Genomic DNA, 22,119 nt, shown 5'->3' with positions numbered 1-22,119 from the left:
CACTGTAACTAGGTATGATCTCACTCTACGTGGGTATGATATTCACTGTAACTAGGTATGATATTTACTGTAAGTGTGTACGATATTCACTGTAAGTGTGTATGATATTCACTGTAAGTGTGTTTGATATTCACAGTAAGTGTGTATGGTATTCACTGTAAGTGTGTATGGTATTCACTGTAAGTTTGTATGATATTCACTGTAAGTGGATATAGTATTCACTCTATGTGGGTATGATATTCACTGTAACTAGGTATGATTTCACTCTACATGGGTATGATATTCACTGTAAGTATAGGTATGATATTCACTGTAAGTGGATATGGTATTCACTCTATGTGGACATGATATTCACTGTAAGTGTATGGTTTACTTTTTGTGGGTATGGTATTTACTGTAAGTGTGTATGGATTCACTCTACGTGGGTATGAGATTCACTGTTAGTGTATGGTATTCACTCTTTGTGGATATGATATTCACTGTAAGTTATGGTTTTCACTCTACATGGGTATGATATTCACTGTAAGTGCGTATGCTTTTCACTGTAAGTGTATGGTATTCATTGTAAGTGTATATGATATTCACTGTAAGTGTGTATGATATTCACTGTAAGTGTGTATGGTATTCACTGTAAGTGTATATGATATTCACTGTAAGTGTGTATGATATTCACTGTAAGTGTGTATGATATTCACTGTAATTGTGTATGATATTCACTGTAAGTGTGTATGGTATTCAATGTAAGTGTGTATGGTATTCACTGTAAGTGTGTATGGTATTCACTGTAAGTGTATATGATATTCACTGTAAGTGTATATAATATTCACTGTAAGTGTGTATGATATTCACTCTATGTGGGTATAATAATCACTGTAAGTGGTCGGAGTAGGATGCATTACTTTTCCTTATCTACATACAAATTAAATCAAAACAATGATCTGGTGCAACATGCCTACAAGCTCTCACAGCCTATTTGCATGACAAAAATACATTTGCTATATTCATTTTGTCAAATAATTAAATTAACCAAATCCCTAAAATAACAGACTCAATAACATATTCAAGGAGTGTTGATTTGAGTTTTTTTATAACGTGAGAAACATAAATCAGGCTTCACTAAACACCCTGATGATATCCACGTAACGGCTACTCTAATTACCCTGGTCAGATGATGGATCTCCGCTACAAAATCTACTACCTGCCCTCACTGGCAGCAATACTGTAATAAAGCTATGGTGCAAATATTGCACAATTATTTATCAATTATTCATGTAATTACTCTTCGTTACAACTATTGTCTATAGAGGAAGACTTGGGTGATGTATAGTAGCAGGCTGGTAATGCAGCATATCTTAATAGCTGTGTTAGGGTATGGATATGGGCCCAGTTTAAATGAGATATTGAGAAATATGACAATCTAATACCGCATTATCGCCTCTTAAATCACACCAACTAATGAACCACAGCTTTCCAACATAAATTGTAGTTAAAAAGTAATGAGAGAAACGTTTTCAAACATAAATTTTCCTTATAATAAGGCCTCATGATTGATTCATTTTCAAAGATGGAAAATTCCATCATTTAATAATTACGACATAATAAGACATTATCGATATCATACTGAATCATTAAACTCCAGTAGATTCCAAAGGCAAGTAAATTTTGCAACCAATTTTAATAATTATTTCAGCTAATTTTAAAAAGAAAACACTATATAATAGCTTTCTTTACAAGTTAATATAAAGGTCAAACATCTCTGAATTCCTATCTAAAGCCCTAACTAATCTCTTAACAATATTATCAAACGCCCTAATACAAATATTACCCAAAACTCTTATAACCCCCAGGGGTTCCACACCCTCAGTTTATACAAAAGTCAGTCTCCCTTGCATAAGGATGCTCTGGACCAAATTCGGTTAAAATCCTTCCAATTGTACAGAAGAAGGATTTAAAGATTTACTTTAATTTCCCCTATTGACCCCGCCCTTCTGCCAAAGGGCATACACTCCCTTTATACAAAATTCAGTCCCCTTTTCTCAAGTATGCTTTACACAAAATTTGTTTAAAATGAAGGAGAAGGATTTTAAACATTTATTACATACAACACTGTATGTTTCCCCTATTGGGCCCCATCCCTCTGCCCCCAAGGGGGTCAAACTCTCTTTTTATACAAAATTGGGTCCCCCTTGCCAAAAGATGCTCTTCACAAATTTTGGTTTAAATCCCTCCCATTGTACTGAAGAATAAGGAATTTTGAAGTTTTACCTCAAATTCCCCTATTAGCCCCTAAACTCGTCTACCCCTAGATATTAGGCCCTAACTCGTCTACCCCCTGATATAAGGCCCTAACTTGTCTACCCCCAGATATTAGGCCCTCACTTGTCTACCCCCAGATATTTGGCCCTAACTCGTCTAATCCCAGATATTAGGCCCTAACTCGTCTACCCCCAGATATAAGGCCCTAACTCGTCTACTCCCAGATATTAGGCCCTAACTCGTCTACCCCCGGATATTAGGCCCTAGCTAACTCCTCTTCCCCCAGATATTAGGCCCTAACTCGTCTACCCCCAGATATTAGGCCCTAGCTAACTCCTCTTCCCCCATATATTAGGCCCTAACTCGTCTACCCCCAGATATTAGGCCCTAGCTAACTCCTCTTCCCCCAGATATTAGGCCCTAACTCGTCTACCCCCAGATATTAGGCCCTAACTCGTCTACCCCCAGATATTAGGCCCTAACTCGTCTACCCCCAGATATTAGGCCCTAACTTGTCTACCCCCAGATATTAGGCCCTAACTCCTCTTCCCCCAGATATTAGGCCCTAACTCCTCTTCCCCCAGATATTAGGCCCTAACTCGTCTACCCCCAGATATTAGGCCCTAACTCGTCTACCCCCAGATATTAGGCCCTAACTCGTCTACCCCCAGATATTAGGCCCTAACTCGTCTACCCCCAGATATTAGGCCCTAACTCGTCTACCCCCAGATATTAGGCCCTAACTCGTCTACCCCCAGATATTAGGCCCTAACTCCTCTTCCCCCAGATATTAGGCCCTAACTCCTCTTCCCCCAGATATTAGGCCCTAACTCGTCTACCCCCAGATATTAGGCCCTAACTCGTCTACCCCCAGATATTAGGCCCTAACTCGTCTACCCCCAGATATTAGGCCCTAACTCGTCTACCCCCAGATATTAGGCCCTAACTCGTCTACCCCCAGATATTAGGCCCTAACTCGTCTACCCCCAGATATTAGGCCCTAACTCGTCTACCCCCAGATATTAGGCCCTAACTCCTCTTCCCCCAGATATTAGGCCCTAACTCGTCTACCCCCAGATATTAGGCCCTAACTCGTCTACCCCCAGATATTAGGCCCTAACTCGTCTACCCCCAGATATTAGGCCCTAACTCGTCTACCCCCAGATATTAGGCCCTAACTCGTCTACCCCCAGATATTAGGCCCTAACTCGTCTACCCCCAGATATTAGGCCCTAACTCGTCTACCCCCAGATATTAGGCCCTAACTCGTCTACCCCCAGATATTAGGCCCTAACTCCTCTTCCCCCAGATATTAGGCCCTAACTCCTCTTCCCCCAGATATTAGGCCCTAACTCGTCTACCCCCAGATATTAGGCCCTAACTCGTCTACCCCCAGATATTAGGCCCTAACTCGTCTACCCCCAGATATTAGGCCCTAACTCGTCTACCCCCAGATATTAGGCCCTAACTCGTCTACCCCCAGATATTAGGCCCTAACTCGTCTACCCCCAGATATTAGGCCCTAACTCGTCTACCCCCAGATATTAGGCCCTAACTCGTCTACCCCCAGATATTAGGCCCTAACTCGTCTACCCCCAGATATTAGGCCCTAACTCGTCTACCCCCAGATATTAGGCCCTAACTCGTCTACCCCCAGATATTAGGCCCTAACTCGTCTACCCCCAGATATTAGGCCCTAACTCCTCTTCCCCCAGATATTAGGCCCTAACTCGTCTACCCCCAGATATTAGGCCCTAACTCGTCTACCCCCAGATATTAGGCCCTAACTCGTCTACCCCCAGATATTAGGCCCTAACTCGTCTACCCCCAGATATTAGGCCCTAACTCGTCTACCCCCAGATATTAGGCCCTAACTCGTCTACCCCCAGATATTAGGCCCTAACTCGTCTACCCCCAGATATTAGGCCCTAACTCGTCTACCCCCAGATATTAGGCCCTAACTCGTCTACCCCCAGATATTAGGCCCTAACTCGTCTACCCCCAGATATTAGGCCCTAACTCGTCTACCCCCAGATATTAGGCCCTAACTCGTCTACCCCCAGATATTAGGCCCTAACTCGTCTACCCCCAGATATTAGGCCCTAACTCGTCTACCCCCAGATATTAGGCCCTAACTCGTCTACCCCCAGATATTAGGCCCTAACTCGTCTACCCCCAGATATTAGGCCCTAACTCGTCTACCCCCAGATATTAGGCCCTAGCTAACTCCTCTACCCCCAGATATTAGGCCCTAACTCGTCTACCCCCAGATATTAGGCCCTAACTTGTCTACCCCCAGATATTAGGCCCTAACTCCTCTACCCCCAGATATTAGGCCCTAACTCGTCTACCCCCAGATATTAGGCCCTAGCTAACTCCTCTACCCCCAGATATTAGGCCCTAACTCGTCTACCCCCAGATATTAGGCCCTAACTTGTCTACCCCCAGATATTAGGCCCTAACTCCTCTTCCCCCAGATATTAGGCCCTAACTCGTCTACCCCCAGATGCTCTGGAACATTTTAGGTCAAACTCCTCTGAGCCTACTGTATCAGGAACAGTAGTGTTTTAAAGGAAAAGTGGACTGACAACGGGCGATGCGCCACAGATTAAAACTTGTATGATCAGCAAGACCGTGTCTTTCACAAATAAGGCCCAAAAACAATATAGGGATCTTCATTTTCCTTTGGACAATCCATATATTTAGTTTGAACTTTGTGCAATCATTTGTCCGCCAGATTACATCCAGACAGTGATATACAGACAGGCTTAGTAAAAGTTTGACAGGGTTAATACAAACCAATTCAGTCAACGATGTTAAGAGCCTATATGGACAGACTTTTACTAATTTTATAAGTGTCCACAATGTTTTAAAGAGTCTATGGACAGACTTTGACTAATTTCATACGTGTCGACAATGTTAAGAGCTTATGGACAGACTTTTACTAATTTTATAAGTCTATTTTGTCTGATGCATTACATAAGCTCCCCCCCCCCCCCCCCCCTATAATTGTTACTGATGATTAGTAAGCCATCCCCATATGAGCACCCCTCCCCATTTTTTTCCAGCATTAAATGATGTCAATTCTGTCCCTTTCTGGTTAACAAAATTATATATTTATTTTTTTGTGTGTGTAGAAACTACAGTCTTGCAATTAGAAATGATTGTTTTCTGGTGATTTGGAAAACAAGAGGCCCATAGGCCTTAACAGTTACCCGAGTTAAATATGATTGTGAGGTAACAAATGCACAATGACGGACAAAGGCAATCGTAATTGGTCACCTGAGTAGCTCAGGTAACCTAAAACAGAGAACAATCTTTGATCTCAAGGAATGTGTCCAACAGTTTGGCTGCCTTCCAGTAGCTGCCACAATCTATATTTTGCTATCTTAATAAGGGGCCCCTTCAGTCAAGTTGTCCTATGCCCTGGATGCTTATTACAGTGAATATGGTACATGTACTGGCAAAATACCCTGATAATACTTGCTCGCTAACACAAACGTCTCAAAATATGTCCCGATTCATTTTTTGTTTACAATTTACTCTTTGAAACCTGTAAAAGCCTTACACAACAGACAATTAATCAGTGTAAACTTATTTGAGGAGCCATAGGCAGAAGTGGCAACAGCACCATATGTCATAATAGCCGCCAATTCATCTCACATATCTGATATAGCACAGCCTTATTGGCTAATTATAAGTACATCCAGTACAATATCTTCATCTGTTTATGATTGGAACACAACTTACCTCGGGATAGTCGTCAGTGGTTGACATCGGCTCAGGCATAGATGTTGACCGCTTGTATCCATAGCCAGCCCAGTGGTCAGAACTGGATGGTAAAGAATGGGGCATCATACTGTCCGGCATCTGGTCCATATCTGAACATTCATCTGAAGAGACAACAATAAAGGTTTTGCTTTCAGTGATTTCCCCTTTTAAACAAGAATGATGGATTCCAGAGAGTGAAGATTTTTTTTTAAAACCTTAAGTTTTAAAATTAATAACACTGGGAAGACAGATCCAACAAAGGGCAAAATTGTTTAAAAAGACAAAGAAAATTCAAAGATGTTTTTTTTTATAGTTTGAAGGTAAATGCGTATAAAAATAATTCATCAGCCATCATAAAGTAAGGGAAGAAGTTTGAATATCTATAAATCTAACAATCATCAGAAATAACAAGTGATAGAGAATGGATTTATTTTTTATTTTTTTTATTTTGACTGATTTAATGGTCAGCTCCAGTTCAGACTTAGTAACAACTGGACATGTTTATATTGAGTTTAGACTTAGTAACAAATGGACATGTTTATATTGAGTTCAGACTTAGTAACAAATAAACATGTTTATATTGAGTTCAGACTTAGTAACAAATGGACATGTTTATATTGAGTTAAGATTGGGTAACAACTGGACATGTTTATATTGAGTTCAGACTTAGTAACAAATGGTCATGTTTATATCGAGTTCAGACTAAGTAACAAATGGGTATGTTTATATTGAGTTCAGACTTAGTAACAAATGGGTATGTTTATATTGAGTTCAGACTTAGTAACAAATGGGTATGTTTATATTGAGTTCAGACTTAGTAACAAATGGGTATGTTTATATTGAGTTCAGACTTAGTAACAAATGGGTATGTTTATATTGAGTTCAGACTTAGTAACAAATGGGTATGTTTATATTGAGTTCAGACTTAGTAACAAATGGGTATGTTTATATTGAGTTCAGACTTAGTAACAAATGGGTATGTTTATATTGAGTTCAGACTTAGTAACAACTGGACATGTTTATATTGTTATATACATGGACATGGTTATATATGGTTATATATCAAATTAAGATTAAAAAACAGTGAACATTTATATATTGAGTGAAGATTAAGTAACAATGGACAAGTTTATATTGAGTTAAGATTGAGTACCTAGGAGCCTCGAGCTTATAACAATATATTGAGTTCGTGGAATTTTTGAAATAGCTCTACATACAGTTTTCAACATAAAACAGCTCATGAGATATTTAGGCCTTCTCGTTCCGATTATATGTTTCAGGTTTCATTCTTTCACTTAATATATATCGAGCAGTTTTAAAGTGAAGTTTTAAACAACTTATCTGTAAATAATAAAAAGTTCATAAATTGAACCAAAAAAATATATCCTATTATGTGTATGTGTTTGGAAGAAAACACAAGATGATGTTGATTTCATCATCAAATCTCTTAGCAAATTAATGTAAAACTATGCAGCAACTGAAAACATTGTGTACATTTTCTAGCCCCATTATCCTATCCCATTTTCCTGAAAATGGCACAATGAAAATCAGTATATCACTGAAATCAAAACAAGTAGGAACTGTTTAACAAAACCCTGAAAAACTCATGTGTTATTTGTAGTTCACAGCATATGAAATAGCTGTAGCTGTATATTTATAATGTGCTGACATGGACTCTCCTATAAATTTATAATGTGCTGACATGGACTCTCCTATATATTTATAATGTGCTGACATGGACTCTTCTATTAGATAATGTGCTGACATGGACTCTCCTATTAGATAATGTGCTGACATGGACTCTCCTGTATATTTATAATGTGCTGACATGGACTCTCCTATTAGAGAATGTACTGACATGGACTCTCCTATATGTTTATAATGTGCTGACATGGACTCTCCTATTAGAGAATGTGCTGACATGGACTCTGCTATATATTTATAATGTGCTGACATGGCCTCTCCTATTAGAGAATGTGCTCACATGGACTCTCCTATATATTTATAATGTGCTGATATGGCCTCTCCTATTAGAGAATGTGCTGACATGGACTCTCTTATATATTCATAATGTGCTGACTCGGACGGTCCTATATATTTATAATGTGCTGATATGGCCGCTCCTATTAGAGAATGTGCTGACATGGACTCTCCTATATATTTATAATGTGCTGACATGGACTCTCCTGTATATTTATAATGTGCTGACATTGACTCTCCTATATATTTATAAGTTGCTGACATGGACTCTCCTATTAGAAATGTGCTGACATGGACTCTCCTACTAGAGAATGTGCTGACATGGACTCTCCTATTAGAGAATGTGCTGACATGGACTCTCTTATATATTTATAATGTGCTGACATGGACTCTCCTATATATTTATGATGTGCTGACATGGACTCTCCTATATATTTAAAATGTGCTGACATGGACTCTCCTATTAGAGAATGTGCTGACATGGACTCTCCTATTAGAGAATTATTTTTTGTAACTGAATGATGAAACATCTTCAAAGAAATAATGCAAAAACAGTGTTGTGTAAATTTCAGCAAAATTTTGCAATTATATCACTTTAAATGATTCTTAGGGATAAAAGCTTGACTTGTCGAAACTGACGCCCAAAATATGGGTGACAGGCGATGTTGGCTGTGAGGGGCTGTCTGTCTGGCGACGCCTCTTTGTGGACCTGTCACACCCGTCCAGTCCTCAGGGTGTCACATTACTCTGCTATTATTTTGTCCTTACAAAATACTAAAAGTTTCCTTTCTTCTTTTGATTATTCCTGAAATGATCTCATGCCAATTTTTCTTCTTTCATGCTTATGCATATCCCACTTCTGCTTTTATTATTTTTCTAAATCAATTTTTAGTTTCGCAACAATGTTCACATTAGAAGTTTCTGAAATAAAACCCAAAAGTAGCATTTAGAATGCAATTAAAAGTAGCATATGTAAGAGAAATACTATTTGGGCTGATTATTACATCAGTAAAGGGAATCTGTGTCTTATTTGATGATCGAATCACAGTGTTAACAAGGGAGACACATGCTGATGACGTCTGCCTGATGCTCACAGCATACCATTTTATAACAATACAAACATCATTTCTCAAAACCTGCAACTTCATTCTATAACAAATGGTTTTGCAACCATCAAGACTCATTTCAGGAAACCAATTAAAATTGTGCAAAAGGAATCCCAACTGTTATTCAGAGTCAAATTAATCTTAAGGAAAAGGCCTAACGTGCCTGCATCAATCATCAGCACACAATTACCTCGTGGGTCCTGTAAATGTTTACTACTTGATCTTGGTTCCAAGGTTGCCATGACAACTCTATATATCGCACTCCCATAAAATCATGTCTAAAGCAATAGGTCTAGTACATACGGGTCAAGTTTAAATATGCCTTGGACAATTGTCAAAGTCTATCTGGTCAAGGTTATACTCAAATCAACAGGACTAGTATGTATGTGTCAAGGTTATATATACTCTAGACAATAGTCCTTGTATGTCTGTGTCAAGGTTAAATATACTATATCAATAATCCTTGTATGTCTGTGTCAAGGTTAAATATACTATAGACAATAGTCCTTGTATGTCTGTGTCAAGGTTAAATATACTCTAGACAATAGTCCTTGTATGTCTGTGTCAAGGTTAAATATACTCTAGACAATAGTCCTTGTATGTCTGTGTCAAGGTTAAATATACTCTAGACAATAGTCCTTGTATGTCTGTGTCAAGGTTAAATATACTCTAGACAATAGTCCTTGTATGTCTGTGTCAAGGTTAAATATACTCTAGACAATAGTCCTTGTATGTCTGTGTCAAGGTTAAATATACTCTAGACAATAGTCCTTGTATGTCTGTGTCAAGGTTAAATATACTCTAGACAATAGTCCTTGTATGTCTGTGTCAAGGTTAAATATACTCTAGACAATAGTCCTTGTATGTCTGTGTCAAGGTTAAATATACTCTAGACAATAGTCCTTGTATGTCTGTGTCAAGGTTAAATATACTCTAGACAATAGTCCTTGTATGTCTGTGTCAAGGTTAAATATACTCTAGACAATAGTCCTTGTATGTCTGTGTCAAGGTTAAATATACTCTAGACAATAGTCCTTGTATGTCTGTGTCAAGGTTAAATATACTCTAGACAATAGTCCTTGTATGTCTGTGTCAAGGTTAAATATACTCTAGACAATAGTCCTTGTATGTCTGTGTCAAGGTTAAATATACTCTAGACAATAGTCCTTGTATGTCTGTGTCAAGGTTAAATATACTCTAGACAATAGTCCTTGTATGTCTGTGTCAAGGTTAAATATACTCTAGACAATAGTCCTTGTATGTCTGTGTCAAGGTTAAATATACTATAGACAATAGTCCTTGTATGTCTGTGTCAAGGTTAAATATACTCTAGACAATAGTCCTTGTATGTCTGTGTCAAGGTTAAATATACTCTAGACAATAGTCCTTGTATGTCTGTGTCAAGGTTAAATATACTATATCAATAATCCTTGTATGTCTGTGTCAAGGTTAAATATACTCTAGACAATAGTCCTAATAAAATTATGTCAAGGTTAATTATACTCTTACCAATATTTCGGTCAAAGTTGCAAATTAGTTTCCTATAAGCCCTAATGCATTGCTGACATCATTGCAGTGTACATAAAAACATGAAATATTTCACTAAATGTTGAGTTTGGTTTTTCCTGGTTAATACAATTATGTATCATTTTTCAGGAAAGCTAGTATTTGCAAATCTATTATTCATTTTGGCATCATCAGCTGTAAGATTATTTAGCTCCGATCAAAACTTTTAAAACTTCAAACTAATTGTGTAATCCTGTGCGGTGATTTTAGAGTTTAAATAACTTTGTGTTGCCTTTTATCATTTATGATTTATACAAGAACACCTTCCCAAGTTTTTGTAATATTTTTGTCATCTATAAATCTCTTTATAAATAAGACCTTGACCTGTATTTTTCTATGACTTGACCTGTATTTATATATGACCTTGACCTAAAATTAGCTATGACCTTGACCCAACTGATTTGTATCTAACAGATGCTTTTCTTAGAACAAAATATAACATTTGAAAGTAACTTCATCTCACCAAATATCTGGTTCCGAGGTTTTACACTGAGGGGGTAGAACCTTCTTAAGAGGAAAGTGAAGGACACTAAAAGCCATCAAGCAAGAATGATGACTTCTGTGAGGATCCAAGCATTATTTTTATCAGTTCTAGGTCAAACTGACCAAGCATTATGTTTATAGGTTCTAGGTCAAACTAACCAAGCATTATGTTTATAGGTTCTAGGTCAAACTGACAAAGTGCTATGTGTATAGGTTCTAGGTCAAACTGACCAAATATTACGTTTATAGGTTCTAGGTCAAACTGATCAAGCATTATGTGTATAGGTTCTAGGTCAAACTGACCAAGTAGTATATTTAAAGGTTCTAGGTCAAACTGACCATGTATTATGTTCTCTAGATCTACCACCAAACATTGTCAGTAAAACCCAGAACAACCCCACTTTAGATCTACCACCAAACATTGTCAGTAAATCACTGTAGATCTACCACCAAACATTGTCAGTACAACCCAGAACAACCCCACTCTAGATCTACCACCAAACATTGTCAGTAAAACCCAGAACGACCCCACTCTAGATCTACCACCAAACATTGTCAGTAAAACCCAGAACAACCCCACTCTAGATCTACCACCAAACATTGTCAGTAAAACCCAGAACAACCCCACTCTAGATCTACCACCAAACATTGTCAGTAAAACCCAGAACAACCCCACTCTAGATCTACCACCAAACATTGTCAGTAAAACCCAGAACAACCCCACTCTAGATCTACCACCAAACATTGTCAGTACAACCCAGTACAACCCCATTCTAGATCTACCTTCAAACACTGTCAGTAAAACCCAGAACAACCCCACTGTAGATCTACCACCAAACATTGTCAGTACAACCCACTCTAGATCTACCACCAAACATAGTCAGTACAACCCAGAACAACCCCACTGTAGATCTACCACCAAACATTGTCAGTACAACCCCACTGTAGATCTACCACCAAACATAGTCAGTACAACCCAGAACAACCCCACTCTAGATCTACCACTAAACATTGTCAGTACAACCTCACTCTAGATCTACCACCAAACATTGTCAGTACAACCCCACTCTAGATCCACCACCAAACATTGTCAGTAAAACACAGAACAATCCCACTCTAGATCTACCACTAAACATTGTCAGTACAACCCAGTACAACCCCACTCTAGATGTACCTTCAAACATTTTCAGTCAAACCCAGAACAACCCCACTATAGATCTACCACCAAACATTGTCAGTACAACCCAGAATAACCCCACTCTAGATCTACCACCAAACATTGTCAGTAAAACCTCACTCTAGATCTACCACCAAACATTGTCAGTGAAACCCAGAACAACCCAACTGTAAATCTACCACCAAACATTGTCAGTACAACCCAGAACAACCCCCCTGTAGATCTATCACCAAAATTTGTCAGTACAACCCAGAACAACCCCACTCTAGATGTACCTTCAAACATTTTCAGCCAAACCCAGAACAACCCCACTATAGATCTACCACCAAACATTGACAGTACAACCCCCCTCTAGATCTACCACCAAACATTGTCAGTAAAACCTCACTCTAGATCTACCACCAAACATTGTCAGTACAACCCAGAACAACCCCACTGTAGATCTATCACCAAAATTTGTCAGTACAACCCAGAACAACCCCACTCTAGATCTATCACCAAACATTGTCAGTAAAACCCAGAACAACCCCACTCTAGATCTGCCACCAAACATTGTCAGTACAACCCCACTCTAGATCCACCACCAAACATTGTCAGTACAACCCCACTCTAGATCCACCACCAAACATTGTCAGTAAAAACTCATAACCCCCCCACTCTAGATCCACCACCACAAACATTGTCAGTACAACCCCACTCTAGATCCACCACCAAACATTGTCAGTACAACCCCACTCTAGATCCACCACCAAACATTGTCAGTAAAAACTCATAACCCCCCCACTCTAGATCCACCACCACAAACATTGTCAGTACAACCCCACTCTAGATCCACCACCAAACATTGTCAGTAAAAACTCATAACCCCCCCACTCTAGATCCACCACCACAAACATTGTCAGTACAACCCCACTCTAGATCTAGCACCAAACATTGTCAGTAAAACCCAGAACAACTCCACTCTAGATCTACCACCAAACATTATCAGTAAAACCCAGAACAACCCCACTCTAGACCTACCACCAAACATTGTCATTACAACCCCACTCTAGATCTACCACTAAAAATTGTCAGTACAACCCCACTCTAGATCTACCACAAAACATTGTCAGTAAAACCCAGAACACATTGTCAGTAAAACCCAGAACAACCCCACTGTAGATCCACCACCAAACACTGTCAAAACATTGTCAGTACAACCCAGTACAACCCCACTCTAGATGTACCTTCAAACATTTTCAGTCAAACCCAGAACAACCCCACTATAGATCTACCACCAAACATTTTCAGTACAACCCCACTCTAGATCTACCACCAAATATTGCCAGTAAAACCCAGAACAACCCCACTCTAGATACACAACCAAACATCGTCAGTAAAACCCAGAACAACCCCACTCTAGATCCACCACCAAACACTGTCATTACAACCCAGAACAACCCCACTCTAGATCTACCACCAAGCATTGTCAGTACAACCCAGAACAACCCCACTGGAGATCTATCACCAAAATTTGTCAGTACAACCCAGAACAACCCCACTCTAGATACACAACCAAACATTGTCATTACAACCCAGAATAACCCCACTCTAGATCTACCACCAAACATTGTCCTACCACCAAACATTGTCAGTACAACCCAGAACAACCCCCCTCTAGATCTACCACCAAACATTGTCCGTAAAACCCAGAACAACCCCACTCTAGATCTACCACCAAGCATTGTCAGTACAACCCAGAACAACCCCACTGGAGATCTATCACCAAAATTTGTCAGTACAACCCAGAACAACCCCACTCTAGATCTCTCACCAAACATTGTCAGTAAAACCCAGAACAACTCCACTCTAGATCTACCACCAGACATTGTCAGTAAAACCCAGAACAACACCACTCTAGATACACAACCAAACATTGTCATTACAACCCCCCTCTAGATCTACCACCAAACACTGTCATTACACCCCAGAACAACCCCACTCTAGATCTACCACCAAACAATGTCAGTTAAACCCAGAACAACCCCACTGTAGATCTACCACCAAACATAGTCAGTACAACCCAGAACAACCCCACTGTAGATATACCACCAAACATTGTCAGTTAAACCCAGAACAACCCCACTCTAGATACACAACCAAACATTGTCATTACACCCCACCTCTAGATCTACCACCAAACACTGTCATTACACCCCAGAACAACCCCACTCTAGATCTACCACCAAACAATGTCAGTTAAACCCAGAACAACCCCACTGTAGATCTACCACCAAACATAGTCAGTACAACCCAGAACAACCCCACTGTAGATCTACCACCAATCATTGTCAGTAAAACCCAGAACAACCCCACTGTAAATCTACCACCAAACATTGTCAGTAAAACCCAGAACAACCCCGCTCTAGATCTACCACCAAACATTGTCAGTACAACACCACTCTAGATCTACCACCAAACATTGTCAGCACAACCCCACTCTAGATCTACCACCAAACATTGACAGTACGACCCCCCTCTAGATCTACACCCAAACATTGTCAGTACAACCCCACTTTAGATCTACCACCAAACATTGTCAGTACAACACCACTCTAGATCTACCACCAAACATTGTCAGTTAAAACCAGAACAACCCCACTCTAGATACACAACCAAACATTGTCATTACACCCCACCTCTAGATCTACCACCAAACACTGTCATTACACCCCAGAACAACCCCACTCTAGATCTACCACCAAGCATTGTCAGTACAACCCAGAACAACCCCACTCTAGATCTATCACCAAACATTGTCAGTACAATCCAGAACAACCCCACTGTAGATCTACCACCAAACATTGTCAGTTAAACCCAGAACAACCCCACTCTAGATACACAACCAAACATCGTCAGTAAAACCCAGAACAACCCCACTCTAGATATACCACCAAACATTGTGCGTAAAACCCATAACAACCCCACTCTAGATCTACCACCAAACACTGTCATTACAACCCAGAACAACTCCACTCTAGATCTACAACCAGACATTGTCAGTAAAACCCAGAACAACCCCACTCTAGATACACAACCAAACATTGTCATTACAACCCACCTCTAGATCTACCACCAAACACTGTCATTACAACCCAGAACAACCCCACTCTAGATCTACCACCAAACATTGTCAGTACAACCCAGAACAACCCCACTCTAGATACACAATCAAACATTGTCAGTACAACCCACCTCTAGATCCACCACCAAATATAGTCAGTAAAACCCAGAACAACCCCACTGTAGATCTACCACCAATCATTGTCAGTAAAACCCAGAACAACCCCACTCTAAATCTACCACCAAACATTGTTAGTACAACCCAACACAACCCCACTGTAGATCTACCACCAAACATTGTCAGTAAAACCCAGATCAACCCCACTCTAGATCCACCACAAAACATTGTCAGTACAACCCAAAACAACCCCACTCTAGATATACCACCAAACATTGTCCGTAAAACCCAGAACAACCCCTCTCTAGATCTACCACCACCCCACTCTAGATCTACCACCAAACATTGTCAGTAAAACCCAAAAAAACCCCACTCTAGATCTACCACCAAACATTGTCAGTAAATCCCAGAACAACCCCACTCTAGATCTACCACCAAACATTGTCAGCACAACCCGGAACAACCCCACTATAGATCTACCACCAAACATTGTCAGTACAACCTAGAACAACCCCACTGTAGATCTACCACCAAACATTATCAGTACAACCCAGAACAACCCCACTCTAGATCTACCACCAAACTTTGTCAGTACAACCCAGAACAACCCCACTCTAGATCTACCACCACACATTGTCAGTACAACCCCACTCTAGATCTACCACTAAACATTGTCAGTACAACCCCACTATAGATCTACCACCACACATTGTCAGTACAACCCCACTCTAGATCTACCACTAAACATTGTCAGTACAACCCCACTATAGATCTACCACCACACATTGTCAGTACAACCCCGCTCTAGATCTACCACTAAACATTGTCAGTACACCCCCACCATAGATCTACCACCAAACATTGTCAGCACAACCCGGAACAACCCCACTATAGATCTACCACCAAACATTGTCAGTACAACCCAGAACAACCCCACTGTAGATCTATCACCAAACACTGTCAGTAAAACCCAGAACAACTCCACTCTAGATCTACCACCAAACATTATCAGTAAAACCCAGAACAACCCCACTCTAGATACACAACCAAACATTGTCAGTAAAACCCAGAACAACCCCACTCTCGATCTACCACCAAACACTGTCATTACAATCCAGAACAACCCCACTCTCGATCTACCACCAAACACTGTTATTACAATCCAGAACAACCCCACTCTAGATCTACCACCAAACACTGTCAGTAAAATCCAGAACAACCCCACTCTAGATCTACCACCAAACAGTGTCAGTACAACCCCACTATAGATCTACCACCAAACATTTTCAGTACAACCCCACTATAGATCTACCACCAAACATGGTCAGTACAACCCAGAACAACCCAACTCTAGATCCACCACCAAAAACTGTCATTACAACCCAGAACAACTCCACTCTAGATCTACAACCAAACATTATCAGTAAAACCCAGAACACCCCCACTCTAGATACACAACCAAACATTGTCAGTACAACCCAGAACACTCTAGATCCACCACCAAACACTGTCATTCTAGATACACAACCAAACATTGTCAGTAAAACCCAGAACACCCCCACTCTCGATCTACCACCAAACACTGTCATTACAATCCAGAACAGCCCCGCTCTAGATCTACCACCAAACATTGTCAGTACAACCCCACTCTAGATCCACCACCAAACATTGTCAGTACAACCAAGAACATCCCCACTGTAGATCTACCACCAAACATTGTCACTACCACCAAACATTGTCAGTAAAACTCAGAACAACCCCACTCTAAATCGACCACCAAACATTGTTAGTACAACCCAAAACAACCCCACTGTAGATCTACCACCAAACACTGTCATTACAACCCAGAACAACTCCACTCTAGATCTACCACCCAACATTATCAGTAAAACCCAGAACAACCCCACTCTATATCTACCACCAAACAACTCTAGATATACCACCAAACATTGTCCGTAAAACCCAGAACAACCCCACTCTAGATCCACAACCAAACACTGTCATTACAACCCAGAACAACCCCACCCTAGATCTACCACCAAACATTGTCAGTACAACCCAGAACAACTCCACACTAGATCTCCCACCAGACATTGTCAGTAAAACCCAGAACAACCCCTCTCTAGATCCACCACCAAACATTGTCAGTAAAAACTCATAACAACCCCACTCTAGATCCACCACCAAATATAGTCAGTACAACCAAGAACAACCCCACTCTAGATCCACCACCAATTGTCAGTAAAACCCAGAACAACCCCACTTTAGATCTACCACCAAACATTGTAAGTACAACCCCACTCTAGATTTACCACTAAACATTGTCAGTAAAACCCAGAACAACCCCACTTTAGATCTACCACCAAACATTGTAAGTACAACCCCACTCTAGATTTACCACTAAACATTGTCAGTAAAACCCAGAACAACCCAACTGTAAATCTACCACCAAACATTGTCAGTACAACCCCACTATAGATCTACCACCAAACATGGTCAGTACAACCCAGAACAACCCAACTCTAGATCCACCACCAAAAACTGTCATTACAACCCAGAACAACTCCACTCTAGATCTACAACCAGACATTGTCAGTAAAACCCAGAACAACCCCACTCGCGATCTACCACCAAACACTGTCATTACAACCCAGAACAACTCCACTCTAGATCTACAACCAGACATTGTCAGTAAAACCCAGAACAACCCCACTTTAGATCTACCACCAAACATTGTAAGTACAACCCCACTCTAGATTTACCACTAAACATTGTCAGTAAAACCCAGAACAACCCAACTGTAAATCTACCACCAAACATTGTCAGTAAAAACCCATAACAACCCCACTGTAGATCTACCATCAAACATTGTCAGTAAAACCCAGAACAACTCCACTCTAGATCTACAACCAGACATTGTCAGTAAAACCCAGAACAACCCCACTCTATATCTACCACCAAACAACTCTAGATATACCACCAAACATTGTCCGTAAAACCCAGAACAACCCCACTCTAGATACACAACCAAACCTTGTCAGTGTCATTCCAACCCAGAACAACTCCACTCTAGATCTACAACCAGACATTGTCAGTAAAACCCAGAACAACCCCTCTCTAGATCCACCACCAAACATTGTCAGTACAACCAAGAAAAACCCAACTCTAGATCCACCACCAAATATAGTCAGTACAACCCAGAACAACCCCACTCTCGATACACAATCAAACATTGTCAGTACCACCCACCTCTAGATCCACCACCAAATATAGTCAGTACAACCAAGAACAACCCCACTCTAGATCCACCACCAAATATAGTCAGTACAACCCAGAACAACCCCACTCTCGATACACAATCAAACATTGTCAGTACCACCCACCTCTAGATCCACCACCAAATATAGTCAGTACAACCAAGAACAACCCCACTCTAGATCCACCACCAAATATAGTCAGTACAACCCAGAACAACCCCACTCTAGATCTACAACCAGACATTGTCAGTAAAACCCAGAACAACCCCCCTCTAGATCTACCACCAAACATTGTCAGTTAAACCTACCACCAAACATTGTCAGTTAAACCCAGAACAACCCCACTCTAGATACACAACCAAACATTGTCAGTAAAACCCAGAACAACCCAACTGTAAATCTACCACCAAACATTGTCAGTACAACCCAGAACAACCCAACTCTAGATCCACCACCAAACATTGTCAGTACAACCAAGAAAAACCCAACTCTAGATCCACCACCAAATATAGTCAGTACAACCCAGAACAACCCCACTCTCGATACACAATCAAACATTGTCAGTACCACCCACCTCTAGATCCACCACCAAATATAGTCAGTACAACCCAGAACAACCCCACTCTCGATACACAATCAAACATTGTCAGTACCACCCACCTCTAGATCCACCACCAAATATAGTCAGTACAACCAAGAACAACCCCACTCTAGATCCACCACCAAATATAGTCAGTACAACCCAGAACAACCCCACTCTCGATACACAATCAAACATTGTCAGTACCACCCACCTCTAGATCCACCACCAAATATAGTCAGTACAACCCAGAACAACCCCACTGTAGAGCTACCACCAAACATTGTCAGTAAAACTCAGAACAACCCCGCTCTAAATCTACCACCAAACATTGTTAGTACAACCCAAAACAACCCCACTGTAGATCTACCAACAAACATTGTCAGTACAACCCCACTCTAGATCCACCACCAAACATTGTCAGTACAACCAAGAACAACCCCACTCTAGATCCACCACCAATTGTCAGTAAAACCCAGAACAACCCCACTTTAGATCTACCACCAAACATTGTCAGTACAACCCAGAACAACCCAACTCTAGATCCACCACCAAACATTGTCAGTACAACCAAGAACAACCCCACTCTAGATCCACCACCAAATATAGTCAGTACAACCCAGAACAACCCCACTGTAGATCTACCACCAAACATTGTCAGTAAAACTCAGAACAACCCCACTCTAAATCTACCACCAAACATTGTTAGTACAACCCAAAACAACCCCACTGTAGATCTACCACCAAACATTGTCAGTAAAACCCAGAACAACCCCTCTCTAGATCCACCACCAAACATTGTCAGTAAAAACTCATAACCACCCCACTCTAGATCCACCACCAAACATTGTCAGTAAAACCCAGAACAACGCCACTCTAGATCTACCACCAAACATTGTCAGGAAAATCCAAAACAACCCCACTCTAGATCTACCACCAAACATCATTGTCAGTAAATCCCAGAACAACCCCACTCTAGATCTACCACCAAACATTGTCAGTACAACCCAGAACAACCCCACTGTAGATCTACCACCAAACATTGTCAGTACAACCCAGAACAACCCCACTGTAGATCTACCACCAAACATTGTCAGTACAACCCAGAACAACCCCACTGTAGATCTACCACCAAACATTGTCAGTACAACCCAGAACAACCCCACTGTAGATCTACCACCAAACATTGTCAGTACAACCCAGAACAACCCCACTGTAGATCTACCACCAAACATTGTCAGTACAACCCAGAACAACCCCACTGTAGATCTACCACCAAACATTGTCAGTACAACCCAGAACAACCCCACTCTAGATCTACCACCAAACATTGTCAGTACAACCCAGAACAACCCTACTCTAGATCTAACACCAAACATTGTCAGTACAACCCAGAACAACCCCAATGTAGATATACCACAAAACATTGTCAGTAAAACCCAGAACAACCCCACTCTAGATCTACCCCCAAACATTGTCAGTACAACCCCACTCTAGATCTACCACCAAACATTGTCAGTTAAACCCAGAACAACCCCACTCTAGATACACAACCAAACCTTGTCAGTACAACCCCACTCTAGATCAACCACCAAACATTGTCAGTACAACCCCACTCTAGATCTACCACCAAATATTGTCAGTAAAACCCAGAACAACCCCACTCTATATCTACCACCAAACATTGTCAGTACAATTCCACTCTAGATCTACCACCAAACATTGTCAGTACAACCCCACTCTAGATCTACCACCAAACACTGTCAGTAAAACCCAGAACAACCCCACTGTAAATCTACAACCAAACATTGTCAGTACAACCCAGAACAACCCCAGTGTAGATCTATTACCAAACATTGTCAGTAAAACCCAGAAAAACCCCACTATAGATCTACCACCAAACATTGTCAGTACACCCCCACTCTAGATCTACCACCAAACACTGTCATTACAACCCAGAGATCTACCACCAAATATTGTCAGTAAAACCCAGAACAACCCCACTTTAGATCTACCACCAAACATTGTCAGTTCAACCCAGAACAACCCCAATGTAGAACTACCACCAAACATTGTCAGTACAACCCAAAACAACCCCACAGTAAATCTACCACCAAACACTGTCATTACAACCCAGAGATCTACCACCAAATATTGTCAGTAAAACCCAGAACAACCCCTCTCTAGATCCACCACCAAACATTGTCAGTACAACCCCACTCTAGATCTCCCACCAAACATTGTCAGTAAAATCCAGAACAACCCCACTCTAGATAAACAACCAAACATTGTCAGTACAACCCAGAATAACCCCAGTGTAGATCTATTACCAAACATTGTCAGTTAAACCCAGAACAACCTCACTGTAGTTCTACCACCAAACATTGTCAGTAAAACCCAGAGCAACCCCACTGTAGATCTACCACCAAACATTATCAGTACAACTCAGAACAACCCCACTCTAGATCTACCACCAAATATTGTCAGTAAAACCCAGAACAACCCCACTGCAGATCTACCACCAAACATTGTCAGTTCAACCCAGAGCAACCCCAATGTAGAACTACCACCAAACATTGTCAGTTCAACCCAGAACAACCCCACTGTAGAACTACCACCAAACATTGTCAGTACAACCCCACTGTAAATCTACAACCAAACATTGACAGTACAACCCAGAACAACCCCAGTGTAGATCTATTACCAAACATTGTCAGTTAAAC

The 22,119-nt window shown here is 40.7% G+C and overlaps 2 protein-coding genes across 2 annotated transcripts in view; one reads left to right on the top strand and one right to left on the bottom strand.

Annotated features, from left to right (window-relative positions):
- The window catches only part of LOC110451062 (nuclear hormone receptor HR96-like), a 297,379-nt gene extending 291,229 nt beyond the window's left edge, over positions 1-6,150 (bottom strand). Inside the window, exon 1 of the mRNA XM_021498920.1 lies at positions 6,007-6,150. Coding sequence (XP_021354595.1) covers positions 6,007-6,135 — 129 coding nt within the window. The 5' untranslated portion in view covers positions 6,136-6,150. The remainder of the gene's footprint in view (positions 1-6,006) is intronic.
- A 10,729-nt stretch (positions 6,151-16,879) lies between these two features.
- Positions 16,880-18,745, top strand: LOC110451052 (mucin-2-like; the record flags this gene model as incomplete). Its single annotated transcript, XM_021498902.1, has 3 exons — positions 16,880-17,191; positions 18,022-18,246; positions 18,461-18,745. Coding segments are annotated over exons 1-3 (822 nt in total), but the record flags the coding sequence as incomplete, so codon positions are not given.
- Positions 18,746-22,119: the final 3,374 nt, after the last annotated feature.

The sequence above is a fragment of the Mizuhopecten yessoensis genome, unplaced genomic scaffold (genome assembly GCF_002113885.1).
Source record: "Mizuhopecten yessoensis strain PY_sf001 unplaced genomic scaffold, ASM211388v2 scaffold611, whole genome shotgun sequence".
Classification (NCBI taxonomy): Eukaryota; Metazoa; Mollusca; class Bivalvia; order Pectinida; family Pectinidae; genus Mizuhopecten; species Mizuhopecten yessoensis.
Note: the sequence above shows the minus strand (reverse complement) of the source record. Positions and strands in the feature narration are given on the sequence as shown.